This window comes from Spermophilus citellus (genome assembly GCF_964194105.1).
Source record: "Spermophilus citellus genome assembly, chromosome: 3".
NCBI lineage: Eukaryota > Metazoa > Chordata > Mammalia > Rodentia > Sciuridae > Spermophilus > Spermophilus citellus.
In genome coordinates, this window is record NC_138184.1 from 47634349 (window position 1) to 47658031 (window position 23683).

General features: G+C 36.8%; 1 protein-coding gene across 1 annotated transcript in view; it reads left to right on the top strand.

Moving 5' to 3' along the window:
- The window catches only part of ERC2 (ELKS/RAB6-interacting/CAST family member 2), a 908750-nt gene that overhangs the window by 428112 nt on the left and 456955 nt on the right, over positions 1-23683 (top strand). The window contains 2 exon segments of the mRNA XM_081286503.1: positions 14112-14249; positions 21939-22079. Coding sequence (XP_081142629.1) covers positions 14112-14249; positions 21939-22079 — 279 coding nt within the window.

The following is a 23683-nucleotide window of genomic DNA, read 5'->3' on the forward strand; positions in this document are numbered from 1 at the left end:
TTCTATTCTGTACCATCAGTCAGTCTGTTTTGGTGCCAATACCATGCTATTTTTGTTACTATTGCTCTGTAGTATAGTTTAAGGTGTGGTATAGTGATGCCACCTAGTTCACTCTTCCTGCTAAGGATTGCTTTAGCTATTCTGGATCTCTTATTTTTCCAGATGAATTTCATGACTGCTTTTTATATTTCTATGAGGAATATCATTGAGATTTTGATTGGAATTACATTAAATCTGTATAATGCTTTTGGTAGTTTGGTCATTTTGACAATATTGATTCTGCCTATCCAAGAGCAAGGTAGATCATTCCATCTTCTAAGGTCTTCTTTAACTTCTTTCTTTAGTGTTCTATAGTTTCCGTCAGAGGTCTTTCACCTCTTTTGTTAGGTTGATTCCTAATTATTTTATTCTTTTTGAGGCTATTGTAAATGGGGTAGTTTACCTTATTTCCTTTTCAGAAGATTTGTCACTGATATACAGAAATGGCTTTGGTTTATGAGTGTTGATCTTGTATCCTGCTACTTTGCTGAATTCATTTAATAGTTCTAGAAGTTTTCTTGTGGAATTTTTTGGTCTTCTAGGTGTAGAATCATATCATCAGCAAATAGTGCTCATTTGAGTTCTTCTTTTCCTATCTGTATCCCTTTAATTTCTTTCATCTGTCTAATTGCTCTGGTTAGAGTTTCAAGAACTATGTTAAGTAGAAGTGGTGAAAGAGGGCATCCCTGTCATGTTCCAGTTTTTAGAGGGAGTGCTTTCGATTTTTCTCCATTCACAATGATGTTGGCCTGGGGCTTAGCATAGATAGCATTTACAATGTTGAGATATGTTCCTTTTATCCCTAGTTTTTCTAGTATTTTAAACATGAAGGGATGCTGTATTTTGTTGAATGCCTTTTCGGCATCTATTGAGATGATCATATAGTTCTTTAATTATATTGATGTGATGAATTACATTTATTGATTTCTGTATGTTGAACCAGCCTTGCATCCCTGGTATGAACCCCACTTGATTGTGGTGCACTATCTTTTTGATATGTTTTTGATTTGATTTTCCTGAATTTTATTGAGAATTTTTGCATCTATGTTCATTAGAGATAGTCATCTGAAGTTTTCTTTCTTTGATATGTCTTTGCCTGGTTTTGGAATCAGGGTGATATTGGCCTCACAGAATGAGTTTGGAAATGCTGCTTTTTTTCCTATTTCCTGAAGTAAATTGCAGAGTATTGGTATTATTTCTTCTTTAAAGGTCTTGTAGAACTTGGCTGTGTATCCATCTGGTCCTGGGCTTTTTTTTGGTTGGCAGCCTTCTGATCGCCTCTTCTATTTCATCACTTGAGATTGATCTGTTTAAATTGTGTATATCATCCTGATTCAATTTGGGCAAATCATATGACTCTAGAAATTTGTCAGTGCCTTCGATATTTTCTATTTTATTGGAATACAAGTTTTCAAAATAATTTCTAACTATCTTCTGTATTTCTGTTGTGATATTTCCTTTTTCATCACATATATTCGTAATTTGAGTTTTCTCTCTCCTTCTATTTATTAGCATGGCTGTGAGTTTGTAAATATTATTTATTTTTTTCAAAGAACCAACTTTTTGTCAATTTTTTCAATTGTTTCTTTTGTTTCAATTTCATTGATTTTAGCTCTGATTTTAATTATTTCCTGTCTTCTACTCCTTTTGGTTTTGATTTGTTCTTCTCTTCCTAGGGCTTTTTAATGTAATGTTAAGTTATTTATTTGTTAACTTCTTCTTTTAAGGAATGAACTCCATGCAATGAACTTTCCTCTTAGTACTACCTTCATACTGTCCCAGAGATTTCAATATGTTGTTTCTGTGTTCTCATTCACCTCTATGAATTTTTTTAAATTTCATTCTTGATGTCATTCAGTAGCATACTATTTAGTCTCCAGGTTTTTGAGTAGCTTTTATTTTTTATTTTATCATTGATTTATAATTTCACTCCATTATGATCTGAAAGAATTCAGGGTAGTATCACTACTTTTTTACATTTGCTAAGAGTTGCTTTGTGGTATAATATATACTGTGTTTTAAAGTAGGATCCATGTGCTGCTGAGAAGAAAGTGTATTCATTCATTGATGAATGAAATAGTCTATATACATCAGGTAAGTCTAAGTTATTGATTGTATTATTGAATTATTTGTTCAGCTTTTGTTTGGATGAACTATCCAGTAGTGAAAGACATGTGTTAAAGTCACCCAGAATTATTGTGTTGTGGTCTATTTGACTCTTGAACTTGAAAAGAGTTTATTTGATGAACATGGATGCTCCATTGTTTGGGGCATATAAACTTATTATTGTTGTTAATGGTTCCCTTAAGTGGTATGAAATATCCTTCTTTATCCCTTTTGATTAACTTTGGCTTGAAGTCTGCTTGCTTCTGCAGACCATTGAAAGTGGTATGATTTTTACCAACCTTTCACCTTCAGTATGTGGATGTCTTTTCCTATGAGATGAGGCAGCATATTGTTGGGTCTATTTTTAAATCCAGTCTGCTAGTCTGTGTCTTTTCATTGGTGAGTTTAAGCTATTAACATTAAGGGTTATTATTGATTCATGTTTTGTATTCCCAGCCATTTTAGTCTATTTTTGGTATTTAACTTGACTTGGTTTCTTCTTTGATTAGTTTTTCCTTTAGTGTAATACCTCCTTTTGCTGATTTTTATTGTTTTTTTAATTCCTCTTCATGGAATATTTTGCAGATGATGTTCTGTAGTGCAGGCTTTTGAGTTGTAAATTCTTTTAACTTTTGCTTATTGTGGAAGTTTTTTAGCTCATCAAATCTAAAGCTTAATTTTGCTGGATATAAGATTCTTGGTGTTGTATCCATTTTCTTTCAGAGCTTGATATATGTTATCCCAGGATCTTCTAACTTTCAGCATCTGGGTTGAAAAATCTACACATAATCTAATTGATTTTCCCCTATATGTAATCTGGTTTCTTTCTCTTGTGACTTTTGATATTCTCTCCTTATTCTTTATGTTAGGCATTTCCATTATTATGTGTCCTGGTGTGGATCTGTTGTGATTTTGTACATTTGGCATCCTGGAGGCTTCTTGAATTTGGATTTCCAATTCATTTTTCATGTTTGGAAAATTTTCTAATATTATTTCATTAAATAGATTGCTCATTTCTTTGGTTTGGTTTTCTATGCCTTCCTCTATCCCAATAAGTCTTAAATTTGGTCTTTTTATGCTATCTCATATTTCTTGAATGTTCTACTCATGGTTTCTTACCATTTTCACTGTGTGGTCTACATTCTTTTCAAGATTATATATTTTGTCTTCATTTTCTGAGGTCTTCTCTTCCAAATGGGTCTAATCTTTTGGTGATGCTTTCAATTGAACTTTTAATTTGGTTTATGGTTTCCTCCATTTTAAGGATGTCTTTTTTTTTTTAAAGAACCTCTATCTCCCTATTGAAGGTAATCTTTTGCTTTCTATATTTGTTTACGTAGCTCTTTGTCAAAATGATATTTTGCTGCCTGTATTTGTTCTCTTATATCATCCTTTAACTCACAGAACATTTTAATTATGTACATCCTAAACTCCTTCTCTGTCATTTCTTCTGCTGTGCTGGCCATGAATTCTATTAATGTGGTATCTTGAATTGTTTGGGGGTAATTTCTTCCCTTGCCTTTCATATTGTTTGTGTGTCTTCCCTTCTAGCACTGTGGATCAGAGGTATTACTTCTGATCATTTTTACCCTATAGGCTTATAATGCCCCTGTAGGGTTCCAATATACCTCTCCCTTGAGGTGAAGGACAATGTTAACGAATCCTGATATAACCAATATACATCCCCAAAACAAATGTTTTCTATTAAGACGTTTACAGTTTGGTCACCATGTAGAGAAATGGTGAATTAATTATTAGCTACAATATACTCAGTAGGTTTATAAAATGGTTTACAGTTTCTAATGGTAGATAAAGAACTGGGGGTGAGGAGTAGGATGATAAATACTAAGGAGTTGGGAGGTGAAGATATAGAGTTATTATTATCTTAGGAAGTGTGAAAGAGAAATCTAAAGCGGAAGATTAGTAGTAGGAGAAAAGAGAGGGAGTAATTTTGGAGTAGTCAAGTAAGTGGGAAGACAGTAGAGTACATAAAACAAACACACATAAATATTAAGAAAAATAAATGTTAAAATAGTAGAAATTGGTGGGGAAAAAAGAGAAAAAAAGGAATATACGACACAACTGTAATATTACTGTTCAGAAGTCCCAGTCCTCAAAATCCTAATTCATGCAAAGTACTTGGTTTCACATATGTTGGGGATATGAGGGTGGAAGAATAGAGAGGGAGAGGGAAAACAGAAATCTTGAAGGAAGAAACAGGGATTGTTTTGGTTGGAGATCAGTATCTTTCCTGTTTCCCTTCTCATCATCTCATCTTATAGTCTGTTGGTAGCTGGTATCTCCACCCTCAGGATGGTGAAGGTAATTAGGGTGTCACTGTGCTGGGCTAGCAGCTACTGGGGAGAGTGGGTAGTTAGAAACTGGATACCTGGCCAGCTGGAGTTGCAAATTGAGAGTTCCCCCCGACTGAAGATAGTGATGAATTGACCCAAGATGGTGGCGCCTCCTTTCAGTGATGGGATGTTAGGTCGAGTAGGGGGAGCCAAGTGATGGTGTTGGATGATGAGTTCAGAGACGAGCTTTGTGGCTTGCAGTGTGTGGCTGTTGACTGACTTCAGAGCCTTTGTTAAGTTCTCAGATGCAGGCAGGCTAACTGCACATAGGGGACTATCTCTGCTGCTGCAGAGTCCCAAGATAGCAGCCTCCAGGGGAGCCCCACATTGGTAGATGGGGGTCCACACGGGATTGGTGGCTGGAGTTCTTATTTGTAGGAAGCTGCTGGGTGTTCTGCAGGGAGCAGCATCTGTGATTTTTGGTTGGGTGTGTGACCGAAAGTTCTGCTCAGGTGCCGATGCCGATTGTCCTGCTTGGGTACCCAGTAGTCCTGTGTGGGTGAGTAGTTGGGAGACCTATTCTGATGCTGAGGCCTGGAGCCCTGGACAGCACAGTGGCTGTGATTCCTGTGTGAGAGTGAGAATAGCACTCCCAGAGAAGCAGTATTCTCACTATTTGAGTCCCAGGTCACAGGGTGACACAGAAAGCTGCCTTCCTTTGGCCCTCCATCTTGGATCCTCCTTTGAGTTGATTTTTTTATGTGGTGTGAGGTAAGGGTCCAATTTCATTCTTCATGTGGATGTTCAGTTTTCTCACTTTTTTTGGTAGTTGGGATTGAACCCCCAGGAGTGTTTTATTACTGAGGCACAGCTCCATCCCTTTGTATTTTTTATTTTGAGACAGGGTCTCACTAAGTTGCTTAGGGCCTCACTAAATTGCTGAGGCTGGTCTCCAACTTGCAATCCTGCTGCCTTGGCTTCTGGGTTGCAGGGGTTACAGATATGCACCACCATGCCCCACTCAATATTACTTATTGAAGAGACTGTTCTTTCTCCATTGTGTGCTCTTGGCAATTTTTCAAAAATTAGTTGACTATAAGTACATGATTTTTTTTCTCTTTCTGTTCCATTGACCTGTATGTCTGTTTTATACTAGTATCATACTATGTTGATTCTTATAGCTTCGTAGTATATTTTGAAACCAGGTAATGTGGATGCCTTCAACTTTTTTTTTGCTCAAGATTATTTTGGCTACTCAGAATTTTTTGTGGTCCCATTTGTTTTTAGAATTCCTTCCTTTTTCTATCTCTGTGAAAAATGCTACTGGCATTTTCACAGGGTTCCATTGGATCTGGAGAAGCTTTGGGAAGCATATACATTTTAATGGTAATATTTTTCCAGTCTACGAACATAGGATATCTTTCCATTTATTTTCATCTTCTTCAATTAATTTCACCACTGTTTTATAGTTTTTTGTGTACAAATCTTTCACCTTCTTGTTTTAATTTATTCATTAGCATTTTATTATTTTTGTCTACATATAGGATCATATCATCTGAAAACAGTGATAATTTGACTTCTTCTTTTCCTATTTTTATCCCTTTTGTTTCCTTCTTTTGCCTAATTGTTTTGGCTAGAATTTCTAGGACTCTATTAAATAGTAGTGGTGAGAGTGGACATCTTTATCTTTTCATAGATTTTAAAAGAAATGCTTTCAGGTTTTCCCCATTTACTATAAGGTTGGCTTTGGGTTTTTCATATATATGTTGTTGAATTCTGCTTGCTTGTATTTCATTGAAGGTTTTTGCAGCTATGTTCATCAGGGATATTGACCTGTAATTTTCTATCCTTGTCTGGTTTTAGTAATGCTGGCTTTGTAAAATGAGAGTGGAAGTGTTCTATCTTAATATGTTTGTGTTGCTATAACAAAATATCTGAGACATCGTAGTTTGAATAGAATTTATTTCTCAAATTTTTGAAGGTTGGAAATCTGAGATCAAGTTACTGGTATTTGGTGAAGGCTGCTCTCTGCTTTCAAGATGGTGCTTTAAATGCTCATCCTTTGGAGAGAAGAGAGCACTGTATCTTCACATGGCAAAAGGTGGAAAGTCATAGAACCACACTTCTTCCATCAAACTCATAATTTTATAAGGTATTAATTCATTCATGAGGGAAAAACCCTTATGACCTAACATTTCCTGACACTAATGCACTGGGGACTAAGCTTCCAACATATGAATTTTATGTTCCCATGTCCTAAGACCATGTTCCCATGTCTTCCATTTTCTGGAAGAGTATGAGAAGGATTGACATTAGTTCTTTAAATGTTTGATAGGTTTCATTGTGAAGCAAACAGTTTCTAGATTTTCAATCATTGGGATATTTTTTCAGTACTTGTTTCAACTGTTTACTTTTTATTTGTTCACTCTGAATTCTTAGTTCTTTATGTTTCATTATTGGTAAAGTGTATGTTTCTAGGAATTTATTCATTTTTTTAGAATATCACATTTTTTGACATAAATATTCCTAGTAATCTCTTATTAACCTATAGATTTTGTTATGTCAGTTGTCACATCTCATCTTTCATAATTTTGTTTATTTGAGTCTTTTCACATATTTTATTAGTCCAGCTAAAAAAGGTCTGTCAATTTTGTTTATCTTTTCAAAAAGTCAACTATCAATTTCATTGATATAGTTTTTATTTTTTTATTTTTAAAATTTTGTTTGTTTCTGCTCTGCTTGTTATTATTACCTTCTTTCTGCTAATGTATGGCTTAGTTTTTTTTTCTTTTTTCTGTCTACTTGTAGTTTAAAGTCACATTGTTTATTATTATTTTTTAAAAAATATATTGGTGTTTATCACTTTAAAATTCCCTCTAAGAACTACCTTTTCTTCAGCCCATAAGTTTTCATGTTATCCTTCCATTTTGTCTCAATTTTTAAAAAATTTTTCATATCTTCCTTGATCTATTTATTATTTAGGAGTGTGTTATTTATTTCCACATATTTGTAAATTTCCCCAATTTCCTACTATTGTTATTTTCTAATTTTATATCACTGCTTGCAAAAAGACACTTGATACAGTTTCCACCTTAAAAATTTTGAGACTTGTTTTGTGGCTCTACATATGATCTATACAGAAAAATATTTTGTGTACACTTATAAAGCATGTATATTCTGCACCTTTGGAATGGAACATTTTTTAAATGTCTGTGAAGTCCATTTGGTTTGTATTGTTATACAATTCCGTTATTTCATTGTTTTTCTGCCTGAATGACTTATCTATTGTTGAAAATAGAATGATGAATTCCCTTAGTGTTATTTTATTTCAGTCAATTTCTCCCCTCAGTTTTGTTTGTATTATTTGCATAATATATTTAGGTGTTCCAATGCTGAGAGAGAGGCTCTCTCTTGATTTGTTGACCCCTTTATCATTATTCAGTGATTTTCTTTGTCTCTAATGTCAGCTTTTGACTTACTGTCTACTTTTACCTGATGTCAGTTTAGCCACCCCTCTTTTGTGTGGTTATCATTTTCATGGAATATTTTTTCCATACCTTCATTTTCAGCCTATATATGTCATATAAAATAAATCTTTTGTAGTCAGTACATAGTTGAATTTTGGTTTTTGGTCCATTCAGTCAATCTTGGGTTTGATTGGAGTATTTTATCCATTTACATTTAAAGTAATTATTTATAGGTAAGGACTTAATACTGACATTTAATTAATTGTTTTCTAGAACCTATATTTCTTTTTATCCAGGTATCTTCCTTTGTTCCTTTGTGATGTGTGTGTGCATGTGTGTGTATGTGTGTGTGTGTGTGTGTGTACACCCTTTTAAAAGTGCAAGTGATCAAACACAGATCCTTTCACATGTTAGGCAAGCCCTCTACTACTGAACTATGCCTGCAGCCCAAATGATATGTTTTAATTCTTTCATTTTTTGTCGTATCAACTCTAGATGTTTCTTCTTGTGCTCACCATGGGACTTGACTAAAAAGTGTTATAGGTATAACAGCCAATAACAACCTAACTTTGACTACACACAGAAACTCTATACTTTTACTTCTCTTCCTCCTATATTTTACATTAATGTCACAGTTTATGTCTTTTATATATTGTGTGTTATTAACAATTTTTGTAGACATAGTTTTTAAAAATTTTTTCTTTTAATTTTTATATTAAAGTGAAAAACAATTTATGTACCACCATTAAAGAATGTAGTATTCTGAATTTGACTATATTTTTTTCTTTACAGTGAGTTTTACATTTTATATATTTTCATAATTTTAGTTAACATTCATTTCAACTTGTAGACTTCCCTTTAGCATCTCTCATTAAGGCAAATCTAGTGGTGATGATCTCTAATATCATTTTATTTCTTTCTCATATTTGAAGGATAGCTTTTCCAGATAACAGTATTCTTGGTTAGACTTTTTGTTTTCTTTCAGCACTTTTAATATAATTGTTTCATTTTTTTCTTGGCCTGCAAGGTTTCTGCTAACAAGTCCACTGATAGTATTAAGGAAATATTCTTATATATGATGAGTTGCTTTTCTCTTGCTACTCCCAACATTTTCCCTTTGTCTTTGAATTCTGAGGATTTGATTTTATTATGCTTCAGTGAAGATTTCTTTATATTTACTCTATTGGGAATTCTTTGGGATTCATGGATCCTAGAGGTTTACTTTCCTCTCCAGATTTGGAAAGTTTCATGTCATTTCTTTGAATAATCTTCTGCCTCTTTTTCTCTTTCTGCTTCTTCTGGGACTTTCCTTGATTGTGTCCTGAAAGTCTAAGAGGCATTTTTCTCCCAACTTTTTCCTTCATTTTTCTCTTGGTACTTCTGTGAGAATCATTTCTTTGAGTCACTGATTTATCTTAGACTGTATTAAGTTTGCTGTTAAATCTCTCTGGGATTTTACAATTTAGTCATTGTCTTCTATAGCTCCTGAATGTGTTTATTTTATTTTTCATAATTTCTATCTAATTGTTGAACTTCCATTTTTTTTTTCACATATATGATTCTCCTGGTTTCATCTAGTTTTCTCTCTGTGTTTTCTTGCATCTTGCTGAGGTTTTTCAAGATTATTATTTTGAATTCTTTGCCAGGGAATTTGTAGATTCTGTGTCTACAGGAATGGGCCTGGAGCTTAACTCCCCAGGGTCCAGCCTGGTGCCAGGGGTGGGTCTGTTGCTGGGGTCTATGTCCCTTTTACCACACAAGGGGTATCTTTCTCCCCATACTTCACTACCTGAGTTTCTGGAAAGACTGCAAGTTTTTTTTTTTTTTTTTAATTTTTATTGTTAAAATGGCTGCATCAGAAATGCCATGTTAAAATGTCACACATCACATTAGAATTATTTCCTCAGTTTTGGAAACATTTCCCTTACAGAATCTTCTTAAGGTATCTAAAAGAACAGCATAGGTATAGAAAGCAAAAATCTGGGATGACCTCTGGGGTGCCTCTGGTGCCTTTGTTTAGGTTACATTTTATGCAAAACAGAATTTGTAGATATAACTAAGGTGATTACTCATTTGACCTTGAGCTAATCAAAAGGGAGTTTATCTGGGTGGGCCTAGCCTAAGCCCGGGATCACTGTAAATCTAGGTCTAGAGGTCAGAGACCAGGAAGTCAGAGGAAGTCATAAAAGGAGGGAGATTTGACATCCAAGAAGTGCTTTGTTGCTGATTTTAAAGATACAGAGGGCTATTTGATAAGGACCTGAGAGCAGCCTCTAGAAGCTGAGAGCAACCTCTGGCTAGAGACAGCTCCTGAGTAGAGACAAACCTGAGCTTGAAAGAGGACTCCAAATTCTAGATTAGAACTCAGCCCCTCTGATTCTTTGATAATACCTTTGTGAAACCCTAAGCAGAAAAACCAAGTATGCCATATTCAGACTTCTGATATACAGACTGTGAGATAATAAGTCTATGCTATTTTAAGCTTCTGTGATTGTGTTGGTTTGCTAGGCAACAATAGAAAATAAATGCAGTGGATTGATTTTAATCTTTGTCTTTAAATCTGTGGTTTAGTGGACCCTCTACTAGCAACAACTGACTTGAATTCTTTGCCAGGGATTTTGTAGATCCTGTATCTATAGGAGTAGACCTGGAGCCTGGAGCTTAACTCCCCAGGGTCCAGCCTGGTACCAGGGGTGGGTCTGTTGCTGGGGTCTATGTCCCCTTCACCCACACAAGGGTGGGTTTTTTCACTCAGTGAATATCCTTGGCCTTCTGCAAACAGTATTTCTGAAGGCCTGTAAGATTGGGAGACCTATGAATTCATGTTTCCTCAGCATTGTTTCCTTTTTTAAATTTCTAAGCTGTCTTGGAGCAACATGTGATCCTACTGTGTATATATGTTCAGTCTGTGCCTCTGTCCACATACAATACATGAGTTTGACATACCAAAACTTGCTGTGTGCTGCTCATGGTGACAAGCCGACAATTATTTCTTGAATCTTTGGGTGATGAATAAACACTCCTGATTCTGAAGTTATCACAGATTGGTTACAAAGAGTTGAATGGACCAAACTGGGGAAATGACTGACTCAAACCTTCTTAGCCTTATTGGCTTATCCAAACTTGAGAGAAAGAGAAAGAGGGCGAGAAAGAAAATTTGAGAACTTGTACAATAATTTTGTAAAAGATACAAATTTTTTCGTTCTGCCATCTCCTAAAATTTAAATTTTAAGAATTTAGTTACACAAAACTGGAGGATCACTATTTCCTAAAAAGTGGGGAGGAGAGGGTGGTGCCCCAAACACTTAATCACCTTCTTCTAGGCTAACTCTTAAAGGCTTCACCAGCTCTGGACACCACCATGCAGAGGACCACGTTTCCAACACAATAATAACCTCTGGGAATGAACTATACCCAAACCATAGCACTTGGACAGTTTGGTTTTGATTAGGGAAGTAGGGATTTGTGTTAATTTGTGTTTCTTTCAGGGGGCGGGGTGAGATACTAGAGATTGAACCCGGGGTGCTTTATCACTGAGGCACATCCTTAGCCCTTTTTATTTTTTATTTTGAAACAGGATCTCACTAAGTTGCTTAGGGCCTAGTTAAGTTGCTGGGGCTGGCTTTCACCTTGTGATCCTCCTGCCTCAGCCTCCCAAGTTACTGGGATTACAGGCATCCAGTGTGTTGTTTTATTATTTATTATTTACTCATCTATTTAATATTTATTTTTACGTACAAATATAAACTAAAAATAAATCATAGTCATACCTGCCAAATAACCCTTGTTGGCATTTAAAAACCCATAAGGTTAGAAAAATCCAAGCAGAAAACTATAGAAATATTAAAAAATGAAACCCAGAATCTCCCCCCTACCTCCTACCTCTTAGACCCTTCCCTCAAAGGTTAAAATTTCTTGAGATCCCCCCTACATAAGTATCTATTTACAGATTTATATATTTTTATTTATGCAATTAACTCTGTACTGTTCTACACCTTGTTTAGATTTTCTCTTAAGAATCATTCTTGATCTTTGTGTAGCATTTCTTGAAGACTCTTAGTCTTGCCTGTAGTATCATTGGCTATTTTACTGGCATTTTAGATTTGAGATAAATAGATAAATGCCCCTCCACATCCCACATTTCTCTCAGACCCCACTGCAATGCCAGTGGGATCCCAGCATCTGTAGTCTTTCTGGTTATATGGAAGGCCCACAGCAGTACCATAAACTCATAGTCTCCTTTGGCCTTTATTTTCAGTACCCACAGTCCCTTTAAATCAGTGCCTGCCACTGCTCCAGGGTTAATGAACAGAGGGTAAATCTCCCTTCCCCTGATCAGGGCACTGTTTCTCAGAATGGGAATGGCAGGCCTGGTCAGTTTGCTCACAAGCCCCATGTCTTTGCACACATATGCATACGAAAATGTATCCACAGGTGTGGGTATCCTCAAGGTAATAATGTACACTCTTTCTACAAGTCAGTCCCTCTCAGCTGGTGACTTTTTCCATGTAACTACTATCATTCAAACACATGAATATTCACATTCTCACACATATATTTGCTTACTGTGTTGTGTAAAATGCACATGAACACTTGTCTGGAAAGGAGGAAGAAGCCTTTGCCTGAAGATGCTACTGCTTTTTGAGTTCTTGTGTTTTCGGTGGAAGGGCAGTGAATTCTCAGAGTGGTGACTGAATGGGAGGGAACACTTTGTGTTTCCATGAAGGACAGAGTTATTTATATGAACCTATAAGCTAGGTTTCCAAGATGTCTGTCTCAAGACAGAAGGAGGGCTGGGGTTGTAGCTCAATGGTAGAGCACTTGCCTAGCATGTGTGAGGCAAACCTCAAACCTCAGCACTGCATTAAAAAATAAATAAAATAAAGGTATTCTGTCCATCTAAAATTAAAAATAAATTTAAAAATAAGAAGGAAAAGGAAGGAAGGAAAAGTGGAAGGGAGGAAGTGAAGGATGTTGGAAGAGGGGAAGTAAAGAATAGCATCCCCTCTTTGTTAGCCTACGTCCATTGTAACTATTGAAAAATTTAATCAAGCCCGTTATCTGTAGATCAATGGTCAGCAAAGTAATTATCTTGCTTTTAGAGTTATTTTGATGCTCAGACCTGTGGATACTCATTATTAATGCTACTAACAGCATTATTTGTGTTGCCATTCTGGATTCATGCTTAAAGAATCAAGTAATAAAAAAACAAAACAAAACAAAACAAAAAAAAACCTTATTTGAGTCATACATTGTGAAACATGCATTTGGAATGATTCCCTGAGAAAGCTGGGTGCAGAATACAAATATTTTGAATGGACTTATCTTAGAGTTGTACTGCTTTTTTTCCTTGTCATTTTAAAACCCTTAATACGAATAAATTGTTTGTATAGTGAGGCTTTTTAAAAAATCCTTAGATAAGAAATACATGGTTTGAAAGCAGAGAATAAAAACATGAATGATAATGGACACAATGCCCAGGAGAAGGTCTTTGCTGCTGCTGCTGGGCAGGCGTTATAATCGGCTATTCGGTGTGTTTATTTCAGGCTGCAGATACTAGATAAAAGTGGCTGGTTGGTTGCCAGCATACGACTTAGTTGCCAAATGGAGTGTTTAGCACTTGTTACATATGACTTATATCACAAGTTCTTCCCATTAACAGTCTGCTGGTGATAACCTACTTGGCTTTTCATGTGGTTACTTTGAAACAGCCACTTGACAACATTTGGTATATCACAAAGTTTAATACTGAATAAAGGAGTTAGTCAATGACTACATGGGCTCAGCCATATACTGATACGGTACTTGGTGCAGAATTGGCACCCAGTCAATGTCTGTTCAATGAATGAAATAATCCTGTGTAAACATTTTTCTAGTTTACTGAACCAAAGTTAGGTCTATGGACTGAAAATATAAATGTCCAGAAAAGGGACAGAAATATAGTGCTTACATGTCCTGTAGGCTTGCATTTGTATGGGAAGAAGACTTTCTGCTCATCTGTATTGTCATTGAATACAAAGTTGAATTAAATGAAATAATTGAAGTTCTCCTCAGAATGTCCTTGAGTCTGAGTCAAAATGTAACTTTGTGATATTAAAAATGTCCATAATCTCAGGTCTATTTTTAAAAAATAGATTCACTTTAGGAATGTTGGCCCTTGATATGTAATAAAATATACATTAAATATGATGATCTTTATTTTTAGATTGAAAACTTGCAAGAACAACTTAGGGATAAAGACAAGCAACTGACCAATCTGAAAGACAGAGTGAAGTCCTTGCAGACGGATTCCAGTAACACAGATACTGCGCTGGCGACACTAGAGGAAGCTCTGTCAGAGAAGGTGAGTTTGGACTCAAAAATGGGGGCATCGGGATTGAGAGAAGCAGGGTTTGGAGATGAGCCAAGTGTATTAAAATTTACCTGCTTTTCCCCATTTGCTAATAATATCTTTGGTTTTGTCTGGGCCTCACACTGCCTTACTGGACCTCTTCAGTAGGCTTTGTGCTCAAGACTCACCTGTAGCCAGGGAAATCTTTTTGAAATGCAAATCTGATCACATCACCCTTGTCCCCTGAAAATCCTTCACTAGCTTGTCATTGCTGTTAGAATGATAAAGACTAGACTCCTTATGCTGGCACAGTGCACCCCTCCATCTGAGCTGACTCTTTTCTGACTAACACCTCTCCTGGCTGTTCCCTTCCTTCTTCCTTTCTCCCTCCCTTCCTCCCTCTGACCTTTCTTTCTTCATTTCCAGTCTCATCCCCATCCCCTATCTCTCTTCCCTGGTTTTCTGTGCTCTAGCTCTGCTGGCCTTCTAGATTTTGAAGTGTATCATGTTCCCTTCTCCCTTAGGCTCTTGGAACTTATTCTCACCCAACCTAGAATGTGGTTTAGTGTCTGCAGGTGTAGTTCTTCACTGGAGAGGTCAGCTTCTTGAGAAGTTGTGTTGTACAGTAGTCAAGAGTTTAGAATCAGACTGTCTGGATTCAAATCCTCATTCTCACACTTAGTCCTTTGGAAAAATTAACTAACTTCTCATTTCCTCAGGGAAAATATTATTTTATTAATTAGTTTCTTAGGGATACCTCCTGAGGACCTCTATTATGTTCTCCTGAATACCATGAGCTTCTCAGAGCTCTTGTCACAATCTCAGTTGTTCATGCATCTGTTTTTGTTTTTCGTGTTTTTTAAAAAAATTTTTGTAGTTATAGATGGACAGCATGCCTTTATTTTATTTGTTTATTTTTATGTGGTGCTGAGGATTGAACCCAGTGCCTCACATGTGCTAGGCAAGCGCTGTGCCACTGAGCTACAGCTCTGGCCCTCATGCATCTGTTTTTATTTGATTAATCCATCTCTCTGCTGGAGTCCAAACCTAGGCAATATTGCGTGTGTGTGTGTGTGTGAGAGAGAGAGAGAGAGAGAGAGAGAGAGAGAGAGAGAGAGAGAGAGAGAGAGAGAGAGAGAGAGAGAGAGAGAGAGAGAGAGAGAGAGAGAGAGAGAGAGAGAAAGTGCCATCCCCATGGCCTTGCACAGTATTTTTATGGAGCTGCTCTGTGGATATTGGCTATTGTGATCACTGGGATGTCACAGAGATGAGAATGGGCAAAATCTTCACTCTTACAGACTTTAGATTCTACTGGGGTTGAGGGGAAAATAAATAATAAACAAGTAACAGATATATGTAGGATTTCAGAAGGTCATAATATCTATCAACAAAAATAAAGTGGGAATGGGTACAGGGACTGTTGTGGTGGAGTGCCCAGCTGGGGCCAGGAAGGTGACATTTAAAAGAAAAGGAATGAAGGAAGTGACTGGTGAGTCACAAGCCCTTCTGAGGCAGGTGTACTAGGTGAATGGAGGAGCAAGTACAAGGGGTGGGGAGAAGCTCATCTCCCAGGATCTCATGAGAAAAGATTTTGAAAATTGCCTTTTACTCTTTGGAGCTGGGAGGCCACTTTGAGGCGTTCCTCTGAATACATTTATAAGGATTATTTTGAATAAGTAAAAATAAAGAAATGAAAGAATAGAATGAATGAATTAATGAAGAATGAAACAACAAATAAATGAAATCCATTAAGTAAATAGGTTATTCTGGGGGCTGGGGATGTGGCTCAAGCGATAGTGCGCTCGCCTGGCATGCGTGCGGCCCGGGTTCAATCCTCAGCACCACATACAAACAAAGATGTTGTGTCTGCCAATAACTGAAAAATAAATATTAAAAAATTCTCTCTCTCTCTCTCTCTCTCTCTCTCAAAAAAAAAATAGGTTATTCTGATGTTTATTGACTTTTAAAATGATTTTTAACCCATTTTAGTTTGGCTGAATTAGTTCATTTATTCTCTGAGCACCAATTATAGTTGAATTTCTGTTCTATATCTTCACCCCCTAACACTCCCAATGTGTCCAAGAGCCAGTGGCCAAAAATAGTTCAGGTAAAGTTCTTTAGGGATTCTGAGACACATCTTTATTTTGGGGCACTCAGACATGCAAAGTGTTGGGGAAGTCTTTAGGCCAATGTTTATTCACACTATTTTCAAATTCAGCTTGAAACAAAAGAGATCTCTTTTTTTCTTTGTTAATATTCTTTTCTTTTGTTCTTTTTAGGTATAAATGACAGTAGAGTGTATTTCAGCATATTACAAATACGTGGAGTATAACTTATTGTAAATTCAGATCCCATTCTTGTGGTTGTACATGATGTGGAGTTTCAGTGGTCATGTGTTCATATGTGAACATAGGAAAATTATGTCTGATTCATACTACTATATTTCCTAATCCTGTCCTCCCATCCCTTCCCTTCATTTCCCTTTGTCTAATCCACTGAACTTCTATTCTTCTCTCTTTCCTTTGTTGTGGGTTGGCATCTACATGTCAGAGTGAACATTCAACCTTTGGTTTTTTGGGGATAGGCTTATTTCATTTAGAATGATAGTTTCTAGATCCATCCATTTATTGGCAAATGTCATAAAGTTATTCTTCTTTATGGCTAAGTAATATTCCATTATGTATATAAACCATATTTTCTTTATCTGTTCATCTGTTGATGGGCATTTGGGTTGTTTCCATAGCTTTGCTATTATGAATTAAGCTGCTATAAACATTGATGTGGCTGTGTAGTTGTAGAAATCTTAACTTTTAAAATGTGCAAGTAGATCCGTTTGTGTTTTTTTCCCCTTGATGCTCTCATCATTTTTGATTCTGTAGTACTTTGCAGTACTTGCCCACAGGCTCTCTTTTGGGTGTCTTACCACGTTTATAACATTGCCTACTATGTTCCCTGTTATGAGAGGATATAAACTCTGGGGTAATGAGGTCAGATAGAAGGAAACCTAGGAGCCAGTGTCACATTTGCCACTAAGTAACTAGTAGACTCTGGCAAGTAATTCTTCTTTACAGAACCTCAAACTTCCCATTTGTTGAATGGGAAAATTGGATTAAGTGGCCCCCTGCTTTCCTGAGCCAATGTATCTTAAAGAGGATTTCTCTGCAGCTGAATTAACAGAAGGTAGTTGTTGGGAAAACCTGAATTGTTAGGCCCGATCAATATCTACCAAATCTAACCTTGAGTGGTGCCTGGAAATCTGTATTTTAGCAAACTCTCCTGATCTATGTGATGTTCACTGTAGTGTGAGAATCACTGCTAGGCCAAGAAAGAGCTATAACACTGTGGCTAGATATTCTTCATGGTTCTATTAAAAATTATAACTTTAGGATTAAAACATAATAATTACAATATTTTATTTGAAGACATAAAAATATTGAATATGATAACTTTTCAGGAAAAAATATTCTTTCAGTATTCAAGAATTTATTTCCAGAGATCTTTGAACTAATTTTGCTTGTAAAATTGGAATGTGGCAGGTGGGGGGAGATGTTGCTTCAAAAACTATTAAGATTATGTATGCATGTTGGGGTGATATGATGTCAGCTCATTCTTAAATCTTGGTTTCTTTCTTAAAATTCATAGAAGTAAACATATACTATATAATTTTTCATGTTGTGGATTCTTGGCGTGATTTTATCTCCCCCTGCCTCCCGCACAGAACCTATTAAGGTTTGATTTATTCTAGTTTAAGTCCTAAAGCAATTCCCAAATCTGAAACTCGTCTTTTTATTTAAATATTTCCTTTGAGGCTGAGGGGTGTTCTGGAAGGAAATCTGAGTGAGGTCTGTGGGAGGCTGTCTGCACCAGACTGTCCTTACTGCTTGCTAGTATATTACCTGAGGCAAGTCTTTTCCTCTTGGAGCCTCTTGGAATTTCATCTTCAAACTGCACCCTTGAATTACTTAAACTCCTAAATGTTATACTCTTCTGGAACTTGCTTGACAGTTTGCTAATGTGCAATCTCAGGCCAATGGCATCTGAATTGGATGAGAAGTTGAAAATGTGGATGACTAAAAGGATCAGGCTGGGAGCAAAAATGGGAGAAATGAGATGCAGAAGAGACTATTGGTGACTATGGCAAGCTAGAGCATCCCTGACCTGTTTCAAAACGTTTGAATTTAGATTCAAAAAATATTATGATGATCAAGTTAACCAAATTATTTTGTGGGCCAGCTTTGATCTATGAGCTGTTTAGTTCCAAATATTATTTGCATCCGATGTTTAGTTTTTCATACAAAAATTAATGATAACAGTGGATACAGAGCAATTAATTGGGGGAAATTTCCAAAAGATTCCCAAATCAGAATGCTACTATATTTGAAAAGCACAGATAAAACCATTGAATATGCACTGGCAAGTTTCTCTACAATAGGGCAAACAATAAAAGTTCAATTATTCCAGTGATTATCAAACCTTGTTTGTATCTAAATAATCTTATCACCTAAGGAGTTTCTTAATTATAGTTTCCTTATTCCCATTTCCTAGAGGTTTTGATTCAGTTACTCTGCCTTGAAGCCTAGGAACCTGTGATTTTTAAGCATACCCAGAAATTCTGATACAAGTGGTTGAAATACCACAACTTCTAGCAAAACGCTAAATTCAAGCTTTTCCATCTTAAAGTTGGGAAATAGGTTCAGTGAAGTGAAATGATTTGCCCAGAAAGAAATATTCTAGACATGTGAGCATCATGCCCTATTCCTGGGTGTGGGAAATTATCATTAATTATTTGTGACACATGCTGATTTCTCAACCCAGTACTCTCCAAGCAACTTTCAAACTAAGTTAGCTCTTGGTTGAGACTGTTTCCTCTCTTGGCACACCCATCTAAGGCTTCCCAGCTCACAAGTGGTGGTGTGCTTATAAGAACTTCACAATGTACATTTAAATTATTTTCTCCTCACGAATTCCACTTTTATCCCCACTTAATTGACTAGATCCTCTGTAACAGGGCATGGGGTTAAAAAATAAAATGGTGAGTAAAACCTTATGGATTCATAAGTACATGTAATTATTTGCTGCCTTTTGGCTGGTAGACAGAATCCATCAGAAACTCTTCACCATTTCCCTTGGATTATGGCATCCTGGGATTGTGTTCCTTGTTTTACTCTCCAGGAATTTGTTCAATTGTTGAGTTAAGGCTGAGTGTGACTCAGGCTGGGAATGTACTGCAGTGGCAGAGCTCTTGTCTAGCATGCAAAGGCCTACTTCAACCCCCAGCCCCACAAAAAGAAGACTGAATATAACTGAATTCTGTGATTGACGCACAGAAGCTCCGGAGACAGAACTCACCATATTTATAAGGCTGGTCTCGCCAAGCTTTGCTGTAACCACCTAGAAGATAAACAGTTGAGAAAGCCAGAGAGCAGAGCTGGAGGCCCCTGCAATGCAGTTCCCACTCAGTGATAAAGCACAAATAGATTAGACCTGTGCTGTGCCAGATGAGTGCTCAAGGAACACTTGCCAGTGCAAATAAGGCTAAAGCAAGAACACATTGGAATTTCTGCAAGTCAGTTGTTAATCAACTAGATCCTGGCATATTAGGGCCTTTTAACACATGTTTTTGACATCTGGCCCCATGCGGCTGACAGTTAAATTAGTTTTGTGATTGACAGAGAAATATTTCGTACTATTGAATCATCAATAACAGTACTGGCCGATTTTTTTTAACTTTGACACTTTCTTGGTATTAACACAAATACATAATTTTATGAATCTTTCTTTGAAGCCAAGATGATCCTACTTTGTGTCTCTTTCTTTCCACCTGCCTCTTTAGGTGTGTTTTTTATACCAGACAGTTTGGCCCTGTAAAGGTCATAGATTGCCCTCTGGAAGGCTGGGTGGGGAGGGTGGGCATGCAGTGAAACTATGCAAAGGGTGCCAAGTGGGAATAAATGCCATGTGATCTGGCTGGAAGGATTCCTGGAAGATTTCCAAACAATGAAGTGACATGGTCAGTTTGGACCTTTAGAAATATCACTCCAGCAGCTGTGTGATGGAAGTGATGAGAGAGGGCCTGGTGGCCAGGTAACTGGTTGTAGTAGAAGCAAAAGGTAGAAAGGGCTCCGTTAAGAATTTCTTGGGAAATATACTGTGCACTATGGTCATTTCCTTCTGTTGTAGATCCCATAATCATCCTCTCTGCATTATCACAGGCAGAGTAATTTGGGACTGTAATTGGAATCATGAAGCAATAAATACAGGCAAACCAGTCTCATTTTTATTTCTATTTCCACCCCTATTTTTATAATAATATATTTCAGTTACATTTTTTAAATAATTGTGAAACAGTAATGGTACTTTTTTTCCCCTTCAAAAGCATTAAATGTATAAATTATCATTGGGATAGCACAACTGCTTCCTCAGGGGATCATAAATCACATGCTGTGTTCAAACTAACCTCCTTCTGCACTAAACCTTGTTTTACAGTTACCTTGTGTATCTGGCCTCACCTTGTGCTATATACTTATAAGAATATAAAAGATAATATCAGGATCTTTAGGATGTTTTTTACACGAATATTTTTTTAACATGGCCATCCAAAAGGAAATTTAGAGAAGTGTTGAATACTTTGAAACTTATTTTAGGAATTTCACTCAATCTTTATCCAGATGGAATGTTTATGATCCCCCTTCCCAAAGAGTCTTTCTTTGGTATCAGTCAGATTCCACATTTTTAGAAAATATCTACCAGAGTAGTATTTTCATTTCAGTATGAAATGGAAAATCAGACAGACCTTCATGCTCCTTGAATGTTTCTGGGCATGTATTTGTGGTTATGTGGTCTCATAAGCCTGGTTAAGTATCAGAGATCTTCTGTTAGCAAGTCACCCTGGGGTGAGTCTAGTTCCTCTGGGCTCTGGGTTTCCTTACCGCCATACCATCTCCAGTAGTACTGACTCTGCCTCCAAAGTTGTGATGAGAACTGAAGAGAAGAGCACATCACAATATGCAGTATCTCCCAGTCAAGGAATACTCTGAATTGTTCAAAGTAAACCAGTGTTTTGAAATCTCTACTGATCACCAAGGAGTTATTGAAATTATTGAAAAATAAAACACAGAAGTAAACATTTCTAGGTGCATTGGAAAAATCACATACATATTGAGCTTATTCTTTATTTTGTCTTGAGTTCTCATTTTAATTAGTCTATCCCTAAGTCCTGGAGGTCTAAATTCAGTCCCCTATCTAATCAGAGACGAGTCTTTAGAAACCAGAGAATGTTCATTGATGCCAAACTGGGAGGCCAATCAAAGAGGCCCAAATCAAGAGATTGGTTCTGCCTCTTCCCTTTGCCTGTAGGAGGTTTTGGTAAGTTTCAAATCTTGATGCTAGAATATGTCTCTTTTAGAACTGCTTTAGGCTTTATCCAGATACCACCATGAACCAAGTATAGCATCAGAGTTTGAATGTTAAGACCCCACACAACCCTATAATGCTAAGTTGTAATCACAAGTCAAAAGCAATATTAATGGTGTTTTGCAGATGCCAGCATGCACAACCTCTTTCCACAAACCCAATTTTGTGTTTCTTGTGTTTGTTGATTCCTGTATTTTTAAGATAACAACCCTTTACTTTCCTTAGTGATTTGCTTTGGCACACACTAAATGGATTTTCACCTCTTCTTTTTTCATGACGCTTTCACAGGAGAGAATAATTGAGCGTTTGAAAGAACAGCGGGAGAGAGATGATCGGGAAAGACTAGAAGAGATAGAATCTTTCCGCAAAGAGAACAAGGACCTGAAAGAAAAGGTCAATGCTTTACAAGCTGAACTCACAGAAAAAGAGGTGAGCCTGGAGGAACCATGAACCACATTGATGTCCTCATAAACCTGTATTCATTGAAGCTGTAAGAAACTTGGTGGAAGGGCTGTGGGAAGGCTTAGAGAACATTGTAACCTTTCTCTTGTTAAAGCTGTATGAATTGGAAGGAAACTATTTCTTGTAACTTCCTTCATCAGCAATGCCCTCTGGATAGCTTCTCTGTTCTGCTATTTGCAGTGTAGCTCCTTGAGATTTTTCCTTGTGTTATACCAGCTTTGTGTGGTTTAGCATATTCTGCAAGTTTTTCAAAGTTCCTTGATCCTTTTGATTGAGCATGGATGAGGATGACAAGGATAACTCCACTCTATTGAGGGTCTGCTATATGCTAATGCTTGTGTTGGATGCTTTGTATTCATTGTGCTTCTGAAATGGACAACCCAATATCGTAGTTTAGGAGTTGCAGCACCATGATGGACACAAAGATGGTTGCTCTTCTGGAATCTTATTTTTATATTTTAGTAAACAATTTCAAACAGTATTTTCATGCTGTAGCAAATATGAGTATAGAAGGTCAATGCCACCTGTGTTTTACTTTAAAGAAATTTCTTGCTTGGGGATTCTGGAGAGGATGCTTTGGGTTCTCCCTCCGTACTCCAGCAGATACCTATAACCCCTTCAGTTTTCTTGAGGATGCTTTAGTGGAGATGAATGAGAAGTAGTCATACATATTATTTTGTCTAACCTCCACAACTCTGAGATTTGTGTCTCCAATTGACCCATATATACCTGTTTTTGCCTGTAAGAAGTGTGCATCTGCTGTCCAACTGCTTGGGCTCTTTCACCCTGCTGGACTGATCCCATTGCACAGTTGTATATTTTCCTCCTTCACAGGAGTACCTCACCCTTGGGTGTTGGTAATGTTATACAAACTAAAGTCCTGTATGAATTGGGAATGCAAGTAAAGAAGAAAAAGATTTGATGAGTTAGAGGAGTTCTGAGGAAACCCAGAAGCAAAATCCCTAAAATTTATGCCTGCAGTGTTTTGGAGAAGAGATTATTTCTTTGACATGAAAATTAAGAATTTAAGTCTTCTGCCTACTATTTTACTGCTAATCCAGCTTGGGGTTCTATAGTTACTATAGTTTGTGTGGAAGGAGGAAGGCACAGAAGCTTTGTCCTCATGTGTCACATTCCTCACTGATTAGAAGTGTTATTTTTTTATACATCTACAAAATACCTTGTACAACAACTTCCAGATTAATATCTGAGGAGCACAGCCTCTCTAAGTTGACTAAAATGGCCATTAAAACTCATGTTTTAAAACTTATAAAGAAGAAGAGCATAGATTTGCAGTTAGCAAGGATCTTATAATTTAGATGGGGTGATTGTATGTCTTTACTATGACAAAATAACTAGATTATAAGGTCCTTTATTGTTTTGGTGGAAGTGATATGATAAGTATATGAAATCAGAGTTGTAGACCTGTGTTGAGACTGTTGTCTTCCTTTAATAGCTGGGTGACCTTCAACAAGATGCATAGCTAATGTGAGCCCTAGTTTCCTGACTTGAAACATGAGAATGGCTAACTGACCCTCACAGAGTGGTTAAGAGTGTGTTGCTGGGTGATG